Below are 14,905 nucleotides of genomic sequence, written 5' to 3'. Positions count from 1 at the left end.
AAACCTAATGCAGAGGTCCCCAATCCCCGGGCCTTGGACCGGTCCGTGAGTCGTTTGGTACCGGGCCGCGAGAGTTGAGGCTCAGGTGTGAAATGTATGGTTTTCAGGGTTTTCAGCGTTATTTTATCGTTTTTATTGTTAACTCAGTTTTCCTGGGTCTTTTCACGTGTGTTATGAATAAATCTTCTTTTTTTCGGTACCGGTACTAGTTTTATTTTGTTGTATTTATCCGCGACACCTTAAAGGCCGGTCTGTGAAAATATTGTCGGGCATAAACCGTCCGTGGCACAAAAAAGGTTGGAGACCGCTGACCTAAAGCACTTCAGAAAGAGGCGGAGCGACCAGCGGACTACATTTGGATGCTGGAAGTCGCTGCCTGGTCTAAGCCAATGGAAACCTCATAGGGTTCATTTGGATTAGTTAATTTTTCTTGGTATGAACTAGATGTTAACTAGAAATTTATAGATCGATAGAAAAATGTTTCTCCGAGCTGAAATGTAACTTTACCTTTTAAAAAAAGTCTGAGCGCACAAACCAAAGGGAGGTGCTCATCTCTGACATCAACACTGAAAACGTTCCTCGGAATATCAGTGTTCATGGCACGACTCAGATGAACTAGTTTGGTTCGTAGTAGCAGCCGTTCGATAAGTGCAGACAGGTTCTTCATGACCTTAATGTCTCTGATGAGGGGAAAATAAAGCCATGGGGAAGGTGAGAACGTGAGGCTACAGGAATCTGCTGCTCCATGGAAACATGATTCCCACAGTATGAAAGATGGGAAACCAAATCCCACAACTTCAGCTCACACAATACTTTTCCTTAATGTAATTTGGGTGTTGAACATGGTGCTCCTCCGCCCTCTGGCCCGCCTCCACCTCCTCTCAGCACTACTGTGACTGCCTGACGCAGACCTCCGCCGTGCTCCGTGACCACGGTTAGTGCGGTGACCTCACAGCGCCGGCTCAGGTGAGCGTTAGGTTTGCAGAACGGACTTTAATAAAAAAACCACGACGAGGTTTTTGGCAGAATGATGCTACAGTGTTCAGACGGTTTCCTTCATCAACAGTTTTAATATTCCACAAACATTTCTTAAAGTAAGTCGAATGATCTAAAAATAATAAATACATTTTCTTCCCCGTGTTGAAGATTCTGACAGAAAGCGTTAGAGCGGCGTGTTGCCATGAAAGCTGAAATCAACTTAACCTGCACCTGACTCGAACTGCTCCATGTCAGGAGGATTACTCCCACCATGAACCTCACACACAAACTCCACGCTCGCTCTTCTGCACGTTTGTTTGATGGTGATTTGTTGTGATGGCAGCTTGTCAACCAAATGTGCTCATAAAAATAAGCTTAATGTCCATTCCTGCCAAAAGTGACCAGTTTGGTTGTTTTTCTGCAGTTCAGCTGAGGATGATGGAAAGCTGTAGAAAAAAAGCACATGAGCTGTTACTCCAAATAAAAAAGACAAAAACCGGATATAGCTGCAAAACCTCCTTCCAAAATGCCATTTTTTACATTGTGCAACAGATTAAATGTGCACAAAGGAAAAAGAAATGACGGCTTTCTCGTAAAGAAATAGGCTTCAGCTCTAAGAAGCAGCGGAAAATGATTCCACGGTGGCACACGCTAATCTCCCAGCGTTACGTTAGGAAACGCCGCCGCCTCCAAAGGCTGCAGGCAGGATTATTAAGCATGTTGTTCTCTTAGAAAGCTTTACGATAGAGGAATATCTGGAAAAGGAACAAAACATTGCAGCTAATATCAAAGCTGTGAGAGACAGAAATAGGAAGCAGTCAGAGGTTTAGAGCCGTGTGGTTAGAAGAAAGAGAACTCAAAGGCCGGTGAGTGTGTGTTAATATTTCTGTTTATTGGCAGACAACAGAGAGAGTCTAAAAAGGACACGCAGATCGACACGATGACAACAGCTGACAGGAAACAGGCTACACCTTTGTGGCACACAGTTGAACAATCCCTGCATCTAAAAAGTTAACAGGTAACATGACTGCACTCATGGTGAAAGCTCCACTGAACTGTTGTTGGGTCTGTATGCAGCTTTAATGCATCACAGAGAAATGCTGCTCATTTATAGGCAAGAGACGCAAAATCAGGGTGGATGTTGGTCAGCAGGCAGAGCTGTGTGATAGAAAGCCACCGTGCATACTCCGCTGTGGACGGCAGCTCCAGGATGTTAACTCGTGGCTACCAGGAACCGATGGCAAACGTGATGATCGCAGCCACAGACCCAACAAACACAGCAACAGCTCTAAGAAGATTTAACAAGACGCACGGTTTTGAAACAGCAATTAAAAAGAATTGAAATGAAAGTTTCAGAGCTACAAACCAAACTTTCATCCTTCAGTGAAAAAGAATAAAAGACAGAACTGCGTCTCCCTGACATCGTTCACTTGGGCTTACCTACACATTTAGTTTATTAAGGATGGTGGAGAGGAAGGAGGGACTGAACCGGGAAAAAGAATAAATAGTTCTGTAGGGTTTCAATACACAAATACCTCGTGTGTGTGTGTGTGTGTGTGTTTTGGATGCTGGGTGTTGACAGATCCGGCTTGCAGCACTGGCAGCTCTGAGAGGGTTCATGCCTGGATGGTGTTTGAGTGTTTGAGTGTGTGAGGACACGAACAGAAACTTTACTGCTGGCTTCAGTGTGACAAAGAGACGCAGAGAGGAGATCCACACGACTTTGTTCATGTGACTTTAGGCTCCTACATCTGGGAAACTGACATGAATAGGACATGACTTTATTAATAACGGACAAATGTGGCTGATTTGGAAAAAAAGGAAACAGTGGAAAACCACTGAGGTCAAACAGGAACTCAAAGTAATGAATTCTAAATGTGAGCGTGCAGACGTCCAGAAACAGCTGATATACCCAGAGTGAGTCACAGTGTAGCAACACGTTATTTGGAAGAACAGCGTGTGCTGAAGTCAGTGTGTGTGTGTGTGTGTGTGTGTGTGTGTGTGAAGCTGATGTGAGGTCTTGTCCACAACCTCAGACTTTCTCCTTCATGCTGGATCAAGGAGCAGTGGATAGGACAGATTGTGTGTGTGTGTGTGTGTGTTGTACGGGGAGAAGGGAGGAGGTGCACAGAAGCAGAAGCACAGCGGGCTGACAGTCAGCATGGCGATGGAGGCGGGTTCTAGTCCTCTGAAGCGTGGGGATTGGGAAAGGATAAAAACAGGGGCGTAGGATAAAAGAAGCATCATGGGAGCGGTAAGAAGGAAAAGTGTAAAAGAAAGATTTCAGAAAAGAAATAAGAAAACAGAAAGAAGAGTGTAAATATAACAAAACAGGGAGAAAAGAAGGAGGATAAAGAGGAAGGGATAAGGAGGAAAAGGGAAGAAACCAGGTTAGTAAAGATGTCACAAAATCAACAATGAGAAAACATCTCGTCCTCAACTCATTACTGCACATGAAAAGATAAACGACATCCTACAGCTGAGTTTGTGTGCCATGCAGAAGCATCGTGCAGCACAGGTGACATGCAGCATCCCAGCACACACACACACATCTGCATTTGCACTGTCAGGATTCAGCTTATGCTCTCAATCCTCTGACCCAGTTACCACTTATACCGCCTGCGTCCTTACCTCGGGGACCGCTGCGATAACAGTGATGGATGGACCCACTGTGTTTACTAAAGTAGGAGGAGAACAGGTTTAACAGCCATAACTGTGCTCCTGCTGATCTCAGTACAGATGCAGTGTGGCCAATCAACCACCTTTTTATTAGAAACGCATGCAAACACCACGGTAACCACGGTAACACAAGTTGCCCGTGCATGCAGACGGTTACTATGGACTTATTGACATGCAGACCGCTTCCTCCCACTGCCATCAGCATCCATCCTCACCGTGACTTCATCTCAGTGGATCCTACACAGGATGTGAATCAGCAGTGACTCACAGGACGGCTGATTTTAAACAGAACGATGGACCAACTGAACGTGAAGTAGTTCACTGCATGTGACTGACTACTGGAAGTGCTTCCTTTGGTTCTTGTTTGCTTGTGTTATAGATTAAAAGAGCCACTCGATATACCGTGGTGCCTTTTTTCCATCAAAAGCCCAAACTCACCGTTTAGACCTGCTGCAGCCAAGACGACAGAAAGACCGAGGAGTAGACAAAGAAGCTCTTGGAAAACTAAATCTACAAAAGATGTTTGCAAAGCTGCACCAGTGGAGTTAGCAGCTACTAGTGGTGCAAGGTGGGGGTGGGCGATATAAACCATATACGATAGAAACTATATAAATTTGGCCAACGATAGAGATTTTGACTATACCGCTCTATTGCGATAGCGCATGTTGATGATGTCATCAAGCTGCACCTGTTTTGGTCGAAAGCATCGCAGCGGCTAAAACCATTATCATCTGCAAATTATGCCGACAGTCATAGCAAAGAGATGAAGCACTTTTGAAATATGGGAAAGCCAAAAACTGTGTTTCCTCCACTTCCGTAACATTGATTCATTAATGTTGAATTCTCTCGCAGCTGTTCTGTTCACATGTTGTTGCAGTATATTAATGACTAACCTCGTATTGTGGATGGATTATCTCAGTTGTTCTCCTGACTGAAGTTTGGCCCGTTTACAGCATCCTGCCATGCGATTGCATTTGTCTCTAACCATCAGGAACCCTCACGTTAACTTTTATTGAGGGGAAAAAAGTTAGCGTTCATCCTCCAGCTTCACTGTGCTAATGCTATGCTAACATAGCTGTGTCGCTAGCAATCATGTAACACAACATTATATACCAGCTAGTCCAACTTCAGTAACCCTACAAACGTCTCTGCTGTTTAGTTTTCTGTCTTCATTTATGTTGGAAGTGACAGCAGAGCTGTACGTTTTAATGTTTCAGAAATCTCAGTCAGAACATGCTATATCATGTTTATGTGGAAACTAGCGAGCTAACTTGCTGCTAACTTCTAACTCTGTTAAATGTAATAAATCCTGTTTTCATGGATGTTAAACTTAATTGTTACACCTGGTAAAGCAGCAACGCTGATGATTTTATTAAAGATGAAAGAATTTAGACCGTTTTTAACTCTTAGTGTTTGTTTGACTTTGGGACCTGAAGTAGACGGAGTTTAGGACCCAGATTACTCCGCGAAGCTCCTCACTACCGCAGCCGTGATGCTCTGACAATCCATCAAAACATTTTTTAACAGATTTCTGCAGCCAAAATTGGTTCGAGGTCAGTAAGCACAACCAGAATTCATACATAAGGCGCACTCTTGATTTTTGAGAAAATTAAAGGATTTTAAGTGTGGAAAATACGTTATACAGAAGAAAAGAATATATTGTGATATATATCGTTACCGCATGTGCTTCAAATTATATCGCAATATGAATTTTAGGCCATATCGCCCAGCCCTAGTGCAAGGGATCAAAAATCTCACGGTTCGGATCGGATCACACTTTTAAGTCACGGATCGGATCAATTGTTCGGATCAGCAAAAAAAGAAAAAAGACAAAAACTGAAGATGCTTTCAGAGATGTGTGACTGTAATGTTTGCTGTTGATGCTCCACCAGTCTGTGGACACCGTGCAGTTCAGATGCTTTTATAGATCAACAGATGCAAAATATTTATGTGAACGAATATTTGTATTAAATGAGAACGAGACTATGACTTTAACCAAAAGAACAGCAGCCCCAGAAATGTATTACTCCATTTCTAGGTTAGTCTATGATTACTAGTCTCAAGTCTTTTAAATCCACATTATGTTTGCCTGCTGGTGGTGGTCAGAGGGCCCGGTGGCGCCAGTGTCCGGCAGCCTCGCCTCTGTCAGTGCGCCCCAGGGCAGCTGTGGCTACAATGTAGCTGCCATCACCAGTGTGTGAATGGGTGGATGACTGGATGTAATGTAAAGCGTTGGGGTCCATAGGGACTATTAAAGCGCTATACAAATCATTTTGTTCACTGTTATTCCATTTAGAGTGAAACAGATAATAGAGCAGGGCTTTCAGGGCCCTGTCATCACTGGAATAACAGGAAATAACTGGCAGATATAGACGAGCCGGCGAGGTCAGAGCTTAAACGTAGTTACCTGCGTCTGTGTCATTTACTGTGAAGAGGAAGTGAATCAGCAGTAGGCTGGAGACTGCAAATACCTCCTCTTAGAGTCTGATTGGTTGAGAACAGACCTCCTCCACCCACCACCACCATATTTTCCCTGTGAGTGTAGAAGATGCAGGGATGCAACCCTTCACACTGACAGAGGCAGCAGTGGGAACTGGGCTTTGCCAGTGAGGCACACGATACACAATCACTTACATACCCATGCATGATCTTTCTCCAGCAAAGCCATGCAGAGCAGCACTTTATGGTTCATCAGCATCGTGACCAAAACAGCGAACAGAGCAACAGAAGTGTGTATGGGCTACTTATTTAAAGGTTGGGAGGTGGGAACAAAGACTACTCAGACTACTGGAAAGGAAATTTTGGAGCACACACCCACACACACAACAAACACTCCTCTCATTGGTCTATTTGTGTTGAGAGAGATAGTTCAGATAGTTCATTAGACTCTCTGTATGCATTCCTCATCTGCTGCTTATTATTTCAAACCAGATCAATTTATTCCGATCGTATCAACAGCACTGCTGAGCACACAGTGTGCAGCTGATGGTCTCATTGCAAGGATCCCTGCTGATTATCAGCGCAACAATCTGACAACTTCCTGTAGCCACTTAAGACTCGCTGTCATGCAAATACAGTTTGATGTTAAACAGAAAAGCAAGTCTTTACTACTTTTTCTGTCCTTTTTCCAACGTTAAACTCGTTTCTGCTCAGTTTGAGCATCCTGGAGATTTTAAAAAGCCCCAAACATCCCACACACACAAACAGGTACACACAACCAACGAACGTGAAGCTCCAGATGGATGAAATGAAGCTCGACAGGCAAGTAAAGGTCAAGAGGCCATGATGGGTGGATGGCGACGACCAGCTGGCCTTTGCAAACAGACCAGCAGGACAGGCAATTGTGGGATGTGTCTTACCAGGCTTCTGCACCCCACGAGCTTCCTGCTTTCCATTCTCCATTGCAGTACCCGCGTCTGCACACACACGCACACACAAACACGAAAACAAGCAAAGACATTACCATCAGAGTGCTAATGGTTTGACCTGAGAGGAAATCAAACTGCACGCCGCTGCTCTGCACGCCGCTGCTCTGCACGCCGCTGCTCTGCACGCCGCTGCTCTGCACGCCGCTGCTCTGCACGCCGCTGCTCTGCACGCCGCTGCTCTGCACGCCGCTGCTCTGCACGGCGGACATACAGCACACCGAGTCGGCGATCAAATGGAAACCACTGACCCTGTCTTTACTGGCTTTTTAAAGGGCATCTGGATATGGCTGTTGTTCACTTGAGGTGCGTGTTTGTCGTCTGCCTGCCTGCGGCTGTGCTTGCTAATACCACAAAGGGCAGTTACGGTCAGGCAGGGGCGGCAACGAGACGCATATATCGGCTGGTGTCAGGGGAGGATGCTGAAGGAGTGATGCTGTGTGACATGTGACTTATGAATTATTGACCTTTGTTTGAGAAATGTGAACTTCAGACACACTTTTACACAAGTAACTGAAACACAAACGACAAGACTGACCAAACACTGTTAATAATGTCTCAGGAGTGAGCAGCATGAGGACAGAAAGCATTGATTAGGGCACCGCCGATCTCAGTCTGGCCTCATAGTATCAATACTGTCAACGGGTTTCACCATAAACGTGCTGATACAGCACTCTTCTGTGCTAACTTAGCACTCAGGAAGCAACAAGGAAGGAAACTTGTGTTTGGTCCATTATTGGTGTGTTCCAACGATTCCTCTCAGCTATAAATGATATACTGTTGATTTCTCTTTAAATGGTGACATTTGTAAGGAACAGTGTTGGTCAAGTTACTTGAAAAAAGTAATCAGTAACTAATTACTGATTACTTCCCCCAAAAAGTAATCCCGTTACTTTACTGATTACTTATTTTCAAAAGTAATTAATTACTTAGTTACTTAGTTACTTTTTAAAAACACGATTTACAGCCTGAATAGGTGATAAAGTGATAGATCTTTCAGCACAATTCTACTTTTTCTACATAATCATCATACAAAATGTAATCAAATGGAAAAGTCTCTTTTTAAAACTTGTTTTATTAGTTTTAATCTTTTAACTTTATGCATCAAGCAAAAATTTAATTATCTGCAACATTCTCTGACTGGAAGAAATTAGTTTAACATTTAAACCTATTTTCTGCACATTCCAGCACATAAAATAAATATTTTGTGTGTTTACACTCAGTCTTTCAAATAGATGCAAGTAAAACACAGCAGAAAATAAATAAAGTCAAAGACTAGCGGTCCTGTTGCTCTATTTTCACCTGTAAAGCAGGAGTGGGGTAGGCGGAGGTTTACCCTGGTGCAGGTGTGCAGCGGTCAGTGGAAGAATCTGTGAGTTTCTCTGTGAGTTTCCCATTACGTCGGAGCTACTCGGTGCTTGTTTGGAAGTTTAGGGTTTTTTCTCTGTAAAAAGAAGTTTTCTTCCCACGCACAACGGACACTAATGTTTTTGTCACTTTTTATGGAATCAAACTCAAAGTAAGGTCAGTACTTCCACGCTTTAAACGCTGCACGCTCATACTCTCTCTGCACTCGATATATGATCCATTGTTGATCTGCACACAGCTGTTGTCACGAACGTCGCACTCGCTTACGTCACTGTCATGAGACATTCTCGCAAAAAATCACGGTTTTAGTAACACAGTAACGCAGCGTTCCTACGGGAAAGTAACGGTAATCTAATTACCGTTTTTGCAATAGTAATCCCTTACTTTACTCGTTACTTGAAAAAAGTAATCAGATTACAGTAACGCATTACAAGTAACGCGTTACTGCCCATCTCTGGTGAGGAAAGTGAATTTGTGGGTTTTACCCAATACAAAACTTTCCACATCTTCTCTGCTACGTCAAACGTCTTAGTTTCCTGTTATTGAACTGGACAATCCAAATCTGACAAAACAAGAGGAGCCGGAGCAGGATGTGGAAGAAGCATACGCAGCCACAACAGCCTGGCACCGCCTCCTCCTGCAGGTCACACGCTGCTGTGGGGTCGTCAGCCAGTGTGGTCGCGTCGGTCAATCTGGCTCAAGCTAATTCCACAAGTGTTCAGTTGGGTTGAGTTTCAGATCTGCAGGCAAGACGCTCCACCCTCTGCACTCGTAGACCGGAGGTAGTGTCTGTTAAACTGTAGGGGCGAGTGCTGCCATCTGGATGGACAGAGTTCAGTCCCAGACTCTGGAGATATGGGACTGCTGCTGCTTGCATAATCTTCATGTCTCTGCACTGAGATTGCCTCCAACATTGCTTTAGTGGGAGACGCTGGCCCACACCATCGCACTGCCTCCATCAAAAGCTGTTGCAATGAGCATCACGTTCAGGTTCCGGTGCACGCGTTGCTGACAGCAGCACAAATGGTCTGATGGTGAAGGGCAGGCGTCCCAGCAGACGTGTGAGACTGACCGTGTGCTGTATGGTCAGTAGGTAGGTAGCTGCTCTCTCTATGGTGCACAAGTACTGACAGGGTTGTCTTCTTGGGGCACCAGCTTCACAGCCTGTCTCTGACTTCCCTCTACACGGGCTCACGCCAAATGATGCTGCAACCATCAATAGGAGAAGAAGCTGTTGCATTGGCAGAGAAGATCTGGAAAGTTTCTCATGGATGCAACCCACACACTCAACTCTGCTGCTCAACCCACAGAAGCATTTTCCTTACAAACGTCATTAATAAACAGTAAAGACTTATTGACAAGAAGCAGTGTTACAGCAAAGAAATAACTGCCGATCCAAAACAAGACTAGGCTTAGTCACATGCTAAAATTAATGCTAAATAACAGGAACCGTTTATTTTCCACAAGACTGGCAGGTATGGGAAACAAATGGAAATCTTTTAAATTCCACAGTGGCATCATCGTGCTTTGTCCCCTTTGTGAACAAGCTCTGAACCTTTCTGCAAATCACCCCACAGAGGTGCGTGTGAGAGTGCAAATGTCAGATGCAGTCAGATTGTGCCCAGGTACAAATAGCGCCGGTATTCTGGTGAATTCACACCATGCAAAGTCACGCTATGTGCTGCCCCCACCGAGCGCTGTGCTGACAGCTTACAAAACCAAAGGGATGATTTCCAGAGGTAAGAACGTGCCTGGTGGAGACGACTTCCTGCTGCTTGTTACATGTGCAAAAAGGACAAACGGCCTAAGCAGCTTTTATCTGTTCCTAAACCCCTGGAAGCGGCTGCTGGAGGGCCTGGGAGCGGCTGCTGGAGGGCCTGGAAGCGGCTGCTGGAGGGCCTGGGAGCGGCTGCTGGAGGGCCTGGGAGCGGCTGCTGGAGGGCCTGGGAGCGGCTGCTGGAGGGCCTGGGAGCGGCTGCTGGAGGGCCTGGGAGCGGCTGCTGGAGGGCCTGGGAGCGGCTGCTGGAGGGCCTGGGAGCGGCTGCTGGAGGGCCTGGGAGCGGCTGGAAGTCTTTATCTACACAGATAAACTTTAAATCTGCTTCTTCAGCTTTACAGACATTTTTTATTTTTTATCATTTTATTTTGGCTTTTTAAGTCTTGTGTTTTTGAAGTTACTCATAACTGTGTATTATTTGTTTTACTGTTGCCCTTCTATTCACACTAAGCTCCTATTTATCTAAATTTTAATAATAACAACTTGTGAATAAATGCTCCATATCTCTGTTCTTCTTCACCACTTTGTAATGGTCTGGTCAGCTGTCCAGAAATGTTCAGTTTTTCATAAAGATGCAAGTCTTACTTGACTAATCGTGCTAAACGATGCAGCGCTTCACAGCAGGATGCAAACCAGTGCATGCCATACGTACATAAACACGCGCTGATGCATTCAACCACCGAGCACGGAGAGGACAGGCGTGCACAAAAACATACAGATAAAAGTCAAATACGACGGGTGAAATGCACGAGTGCAGCACTGCACATTACTGGAGTACCGGGGCTCTGAAAGAGGGGGGAAAACAACAACAAATGTACGCCTCCTCCATCTCCCTGTCGTGCTGACAGAGGACAATGACTTGCAGACTGCCTCGCCCTGCTGTTTGGCACTCGGCGTGTCAGCATGTGTGCGTTTGTCCAAATGCACACAGCGTGCCACAGTTGATCACTGGCAACACCACCCACGGCCCGTCCTGCAGCCGGCTGTCACTGACGAGCGCCCACACACAGTCTGACTGTCTGACCGAAGTGTCTGGCTAACCAAAACAGGCCCGAGAGCCGAGTCGTTCTCGGCTAACCGTCACTTCTTTTTTTATTCGATCCATCTACTGTTTGTCTGCACCAGAGCTGACCTCTTTATTTATTCGATCGTGTACTTTTGCATCCTTCTCAGCCACAGTTCAAACTGCGGACAGCAGCTTAATGTCATATCTGCTGATATTCACTTACTGCTTTCTTAAAGCGCTGACAGGAAACGACACTGACAGCTTACTTATTCTAATCAAGCTGCGGCGTTTGTCTCGGAGCTGCTGCCGTTTGTCCTCGAACTTTGGAATTCCTTCTGATTCCTGCAAACTCAAACTCAGCCACAGGGTAACGTGAAACTCCTCACGACAACAAATGCACCCAGGAACACGTCGCCCGTGGCTAATGACCCAAAGGCATCTGATCACATGTGCCACACTTATTTTAGAAGCTTTCTGGAGCCAAGCAAGTTGCTCAAGGACACTTCTTCTTCTTCTTCTTCTGCATACTTCTAACCAGCTGTCTCACTTCCTCCCTGACACAGTCGGAGCATTTACTGACAGCTCACAATAAAAATACAGTTTCCTGTGTCACGCCCACATTTCACCAGCCAAATGTTCAAAGCACTGACTGCTGCTCTGCTTATCTTCTGGCTACTGCCCTGTGGGTGAATGACACCCGAGCAGATCCAAGATGGCAGCCAGCGTGCAGCAGCGCCTGCATCCATCAGTCATACAGGAGCAGCTGGAGTTCAGGTCAAAGACACACCCTCTCTGCTTTAAGAATGATATTATACAGAGTTATAGTCTATGGGTATTACTGTTTTATTATTGTACTTTGTTTACAGCTGCTAAATCTTTTTAGAATATTTATGAAGAACATCGGCTGATGTATCATTTCTTTCATCTATTCTTGCTCAACCTCTATTTTATCAACAATGCATCAAATAGGAGTTGAAGTAACCAAACTACAGAGCATTAGTGAGCAGTTTGCCTCAGCTCTGCAGAGCATGCATGTTGCATGTCGTTGCATGTGACCATCTTTTACAACATCCGTCTTGCTAGCCACAGCATCACCCTGACAAAGCCACGGTGCACACTGTGACAGCAGAAATCAGCTGCTGATCAGAAGCTACGTGAAAGATATTTTTCTTAGGAGGTAAAAAGAAGAATGAATACTGCGTTTAGATCGATGGATCCAGATAAACATGCTGTTCCCCTGCATGTGTTTGCCACCCACACGATACTGACGACATCACGTTCATCTCACCTGCCCTGGCGTCATCGTTGTCCAGCAGCGGGATGTAGTCCGTCTTTCCCACCGTCTCTCCGACCTTATCGTCAAAGTGCTCCGCCTCCAGCTCAGCCACAAAGTCCCTGTGCACCATGTTCTCCGGGCCGGGCTGGGGAACGCTGTCCGTCAGCGCATCGCTCAGACTCAGGTCTAACTCCGCCATGGCTGCAGACAGAAAGACGCACGAATAAACAAAAGTCCCTGTGTTTTCTTCCTGGTACATCGTCATCTTTTAAAGTAATCCAAGTCAATCGGCCTTTTACTTCCAGCAGATTTATCAGCGTTATGTGATCAGTAAAAGATGCTCGGGGTGTAATTAGAAATGGGATGATTGCCCCGAGCAGCTCCCACGTCACTGCCTGCAGCTCAGGGTACGAGCTGTTTGTAAAACACAGTCCTGGCACACTCATAAACATGATGTCATCACTCTAGCTTTGCACCTTTAAAACACTTTTCTTTAAATGTGGTGATTAAGGGAAGCAATAATCCAAGAATCAGGAAACCAGGATTACTAGTCCCACCTCCACACATGGAGTCCTGAATCCTGGATTTTGTCTGCAGGTATATGAAGACAAAACGAGCGGACAGAAAGAGGAAGAAAGTGAAAAATGGAAATGATAGGAGAAGTGGTCAAAAACTCAGTTCCAGCCCACTGGATCGTTTACTCAGGAAGTCATGCTTGCTTGGTGTGATCAGAGGAAAAACATTTGATGTGAACTGGGCTTCAGATTTGTATCCTGAGGTAGGACAGACATAGCCAAAAGACCTGCGTTAGCTGGCATTCCCCCTGCTAAAGTCTACCACCAGCAAGGACTAAACCTGACCGCTCATGTGCTCGAGGGGAAACTACACAGAAGAAAACTTTCCCACTGATAAAAACTCCGTCTGCCACAAGGGGGCGGAGTTTCAAACGAGATCAGGGTGTTTGAATGAAACAGATGAGCTGGAACCAGGCAGAAGCACAGTCTGCGCCTACACATGGATTCAGATGGACGTGAACACGCATGCATGCAGTCGTCGACCAATCTGTGAGTTCAGCTGACCAATGGCCACCTCGGGAATCTGCAGAGTCCTGCTGCGTCATCTTCCAGCTATAATGCCAGATTATCTTGGCCACAGAAGCAGCAGCCTTTCTCCGCTGCTCAGACACGCTCGGCATTAATCTGTCTCAATTCTGCTCCACACGTTCATCATCAGGGCGTCCACTGTGTCCAAAACACTGGGTTTCATATCCACACGCTGCTAAATATCATCAGTCCATGCAACACATCTGCAGAACAAACACAGCCAGCACCAACTCAACTCTCTATCCCCATCTACTGGAGGATTTTCTTATTGACTGCACAAAGAGCAGGTACAGGTGTCCACCCCAGAAACGCTCCCAGTCACATAACTGGGTGGAAGAACTGTTTATTTGTAGTTTGGCAGCCTTATAATGACAATTAGGAACAATTCTCTTGCACTCGTTAGACTCGTTTGGGGTTCAGAGGTCTATTTTCACATACTGGTGGGTACAGGTTCAACATGTATCAACATGTGGTGCCCGTTAAAAAAAGACGTCCTCACAATCAGTGAGAAACACAGAAAACTTGATCGCGGCGTAAACTGTGACTGTCGTGAATGACAAGCAGCTCTCTCACAGGCGTATTCATGTGTGTCAGCAGCCGTACGAGTCCCCAGCACAGACCAGGGTGTGTCGCAAAAACGCCGCTGCCTCCACCTCAAAGCCATGCTGGTCACAAACGTTGCCCCAGTTTCCATATTTAACCCCACATCATCTGTGTGTTTAGTACACAGTGTGTCATTTGCACCAGCTGCACAGTTAGCCGAGTGATCTGTGCCACCCAGCCTACAATGTCATTGGATTCACTGCAGGATGAGATAGCGTACGTCTTTGTTCGCTGCCTGCCCGGCCTTCAGCTGCTTCCATTTCCATGGGCCGTTTCCCACATAACCACAGGAGGAGAGGCTTTTCATTAGCCTAGCTCCTGCAGTGGGACAGAATACCACCCTGGGATTAAAAACTCATAAGATTTTGGGGCTTTTCGACCTGAGCAAATGTACCCGAGCTGGAGCTGAGCTGCTGTTTTCACCTCCTGCTGCTGACAACTCTGGTGTGGCCACTCGGAAATAATCTGGATTCAACAAAGGAAGGAAATCCAGGGAAAGGGCAGTTTCTATTGTGTTGTCTGCCAACATATGCTTGAGTGTGTGTGTCTTGCTAAGTCTCTTTTATATACAGTCTGGGCTGTAAGCCTGTGTGTGTTAGCTGAGGTGAAGGTTAAGCCTCCTCACAGTCTGCTTCCACACTCCTCTACTGAATATAAACAATAATACAGCCTGACGTGAACACAAAGGCC

General features: G+C 45.7%; 1 protein-coding gene across 13 annotated transcripts in view; it reads right to left on the bottom strand.

Annotated features, from left to right (window-relative positions):
• The window catches only part of LOC146510782 (uncharacterized), a 119,383-nt gene that overhangs the window by 77,718 nt on the left and 26,760 nt on the right, over nucleotides 1–14,905 (bottom strand). For 11 of the 13 annotated variants that reach the window (XR_014876066.1, XR_014876067.1, XM_085172639.1 and 8 more), the window contains exons 2-3: nucleotides 12,522–12,710; nucleotides 7,017–7,073 (exon numbers count right to left, since the gene is read on the bottom strand). Coding sequence is in view for 11 of the 13 variants with exons in the window: in XM_085172639.1 (XP_085028765.1) it covers nucleotides 7,017–7,073; nucleotides 12,522–12,710 (246 nt within the window). In the remaining 2 variants the exon portion in view is untranslated. The remainder of the gene's footprint in view (nucleotides 1–7,016; nucleotides 7,074–12,521; nucleotides 12,711–14,905) is intronic. The other 2 variants (XM_085172641.1, XM_085172648.1) reach the window with 1 other exon arrangement.

The sequence above is a fragment of the Neolamprologus multifasciatus genome, chromosome 9, assembly GCF_963576455.1.
Source record: "Neolamprologus multifasciatus chromosome 9, fNeoMul1.2, whole genome shotgun sequence".
In the NCBI taxonomy this organism is placed as follows: Eukaryota; Metazoa; Chordata; class Actinopteri; order Cichliformes; family Cichlidae; genus Neolamprologus; species Neolamprologus multifasciatus.
The sequence above is the reverse complement of the archived record's forward strand: the minus strand, read 5'-3'. Positions and strand labels throughout refer to the sequence as shown.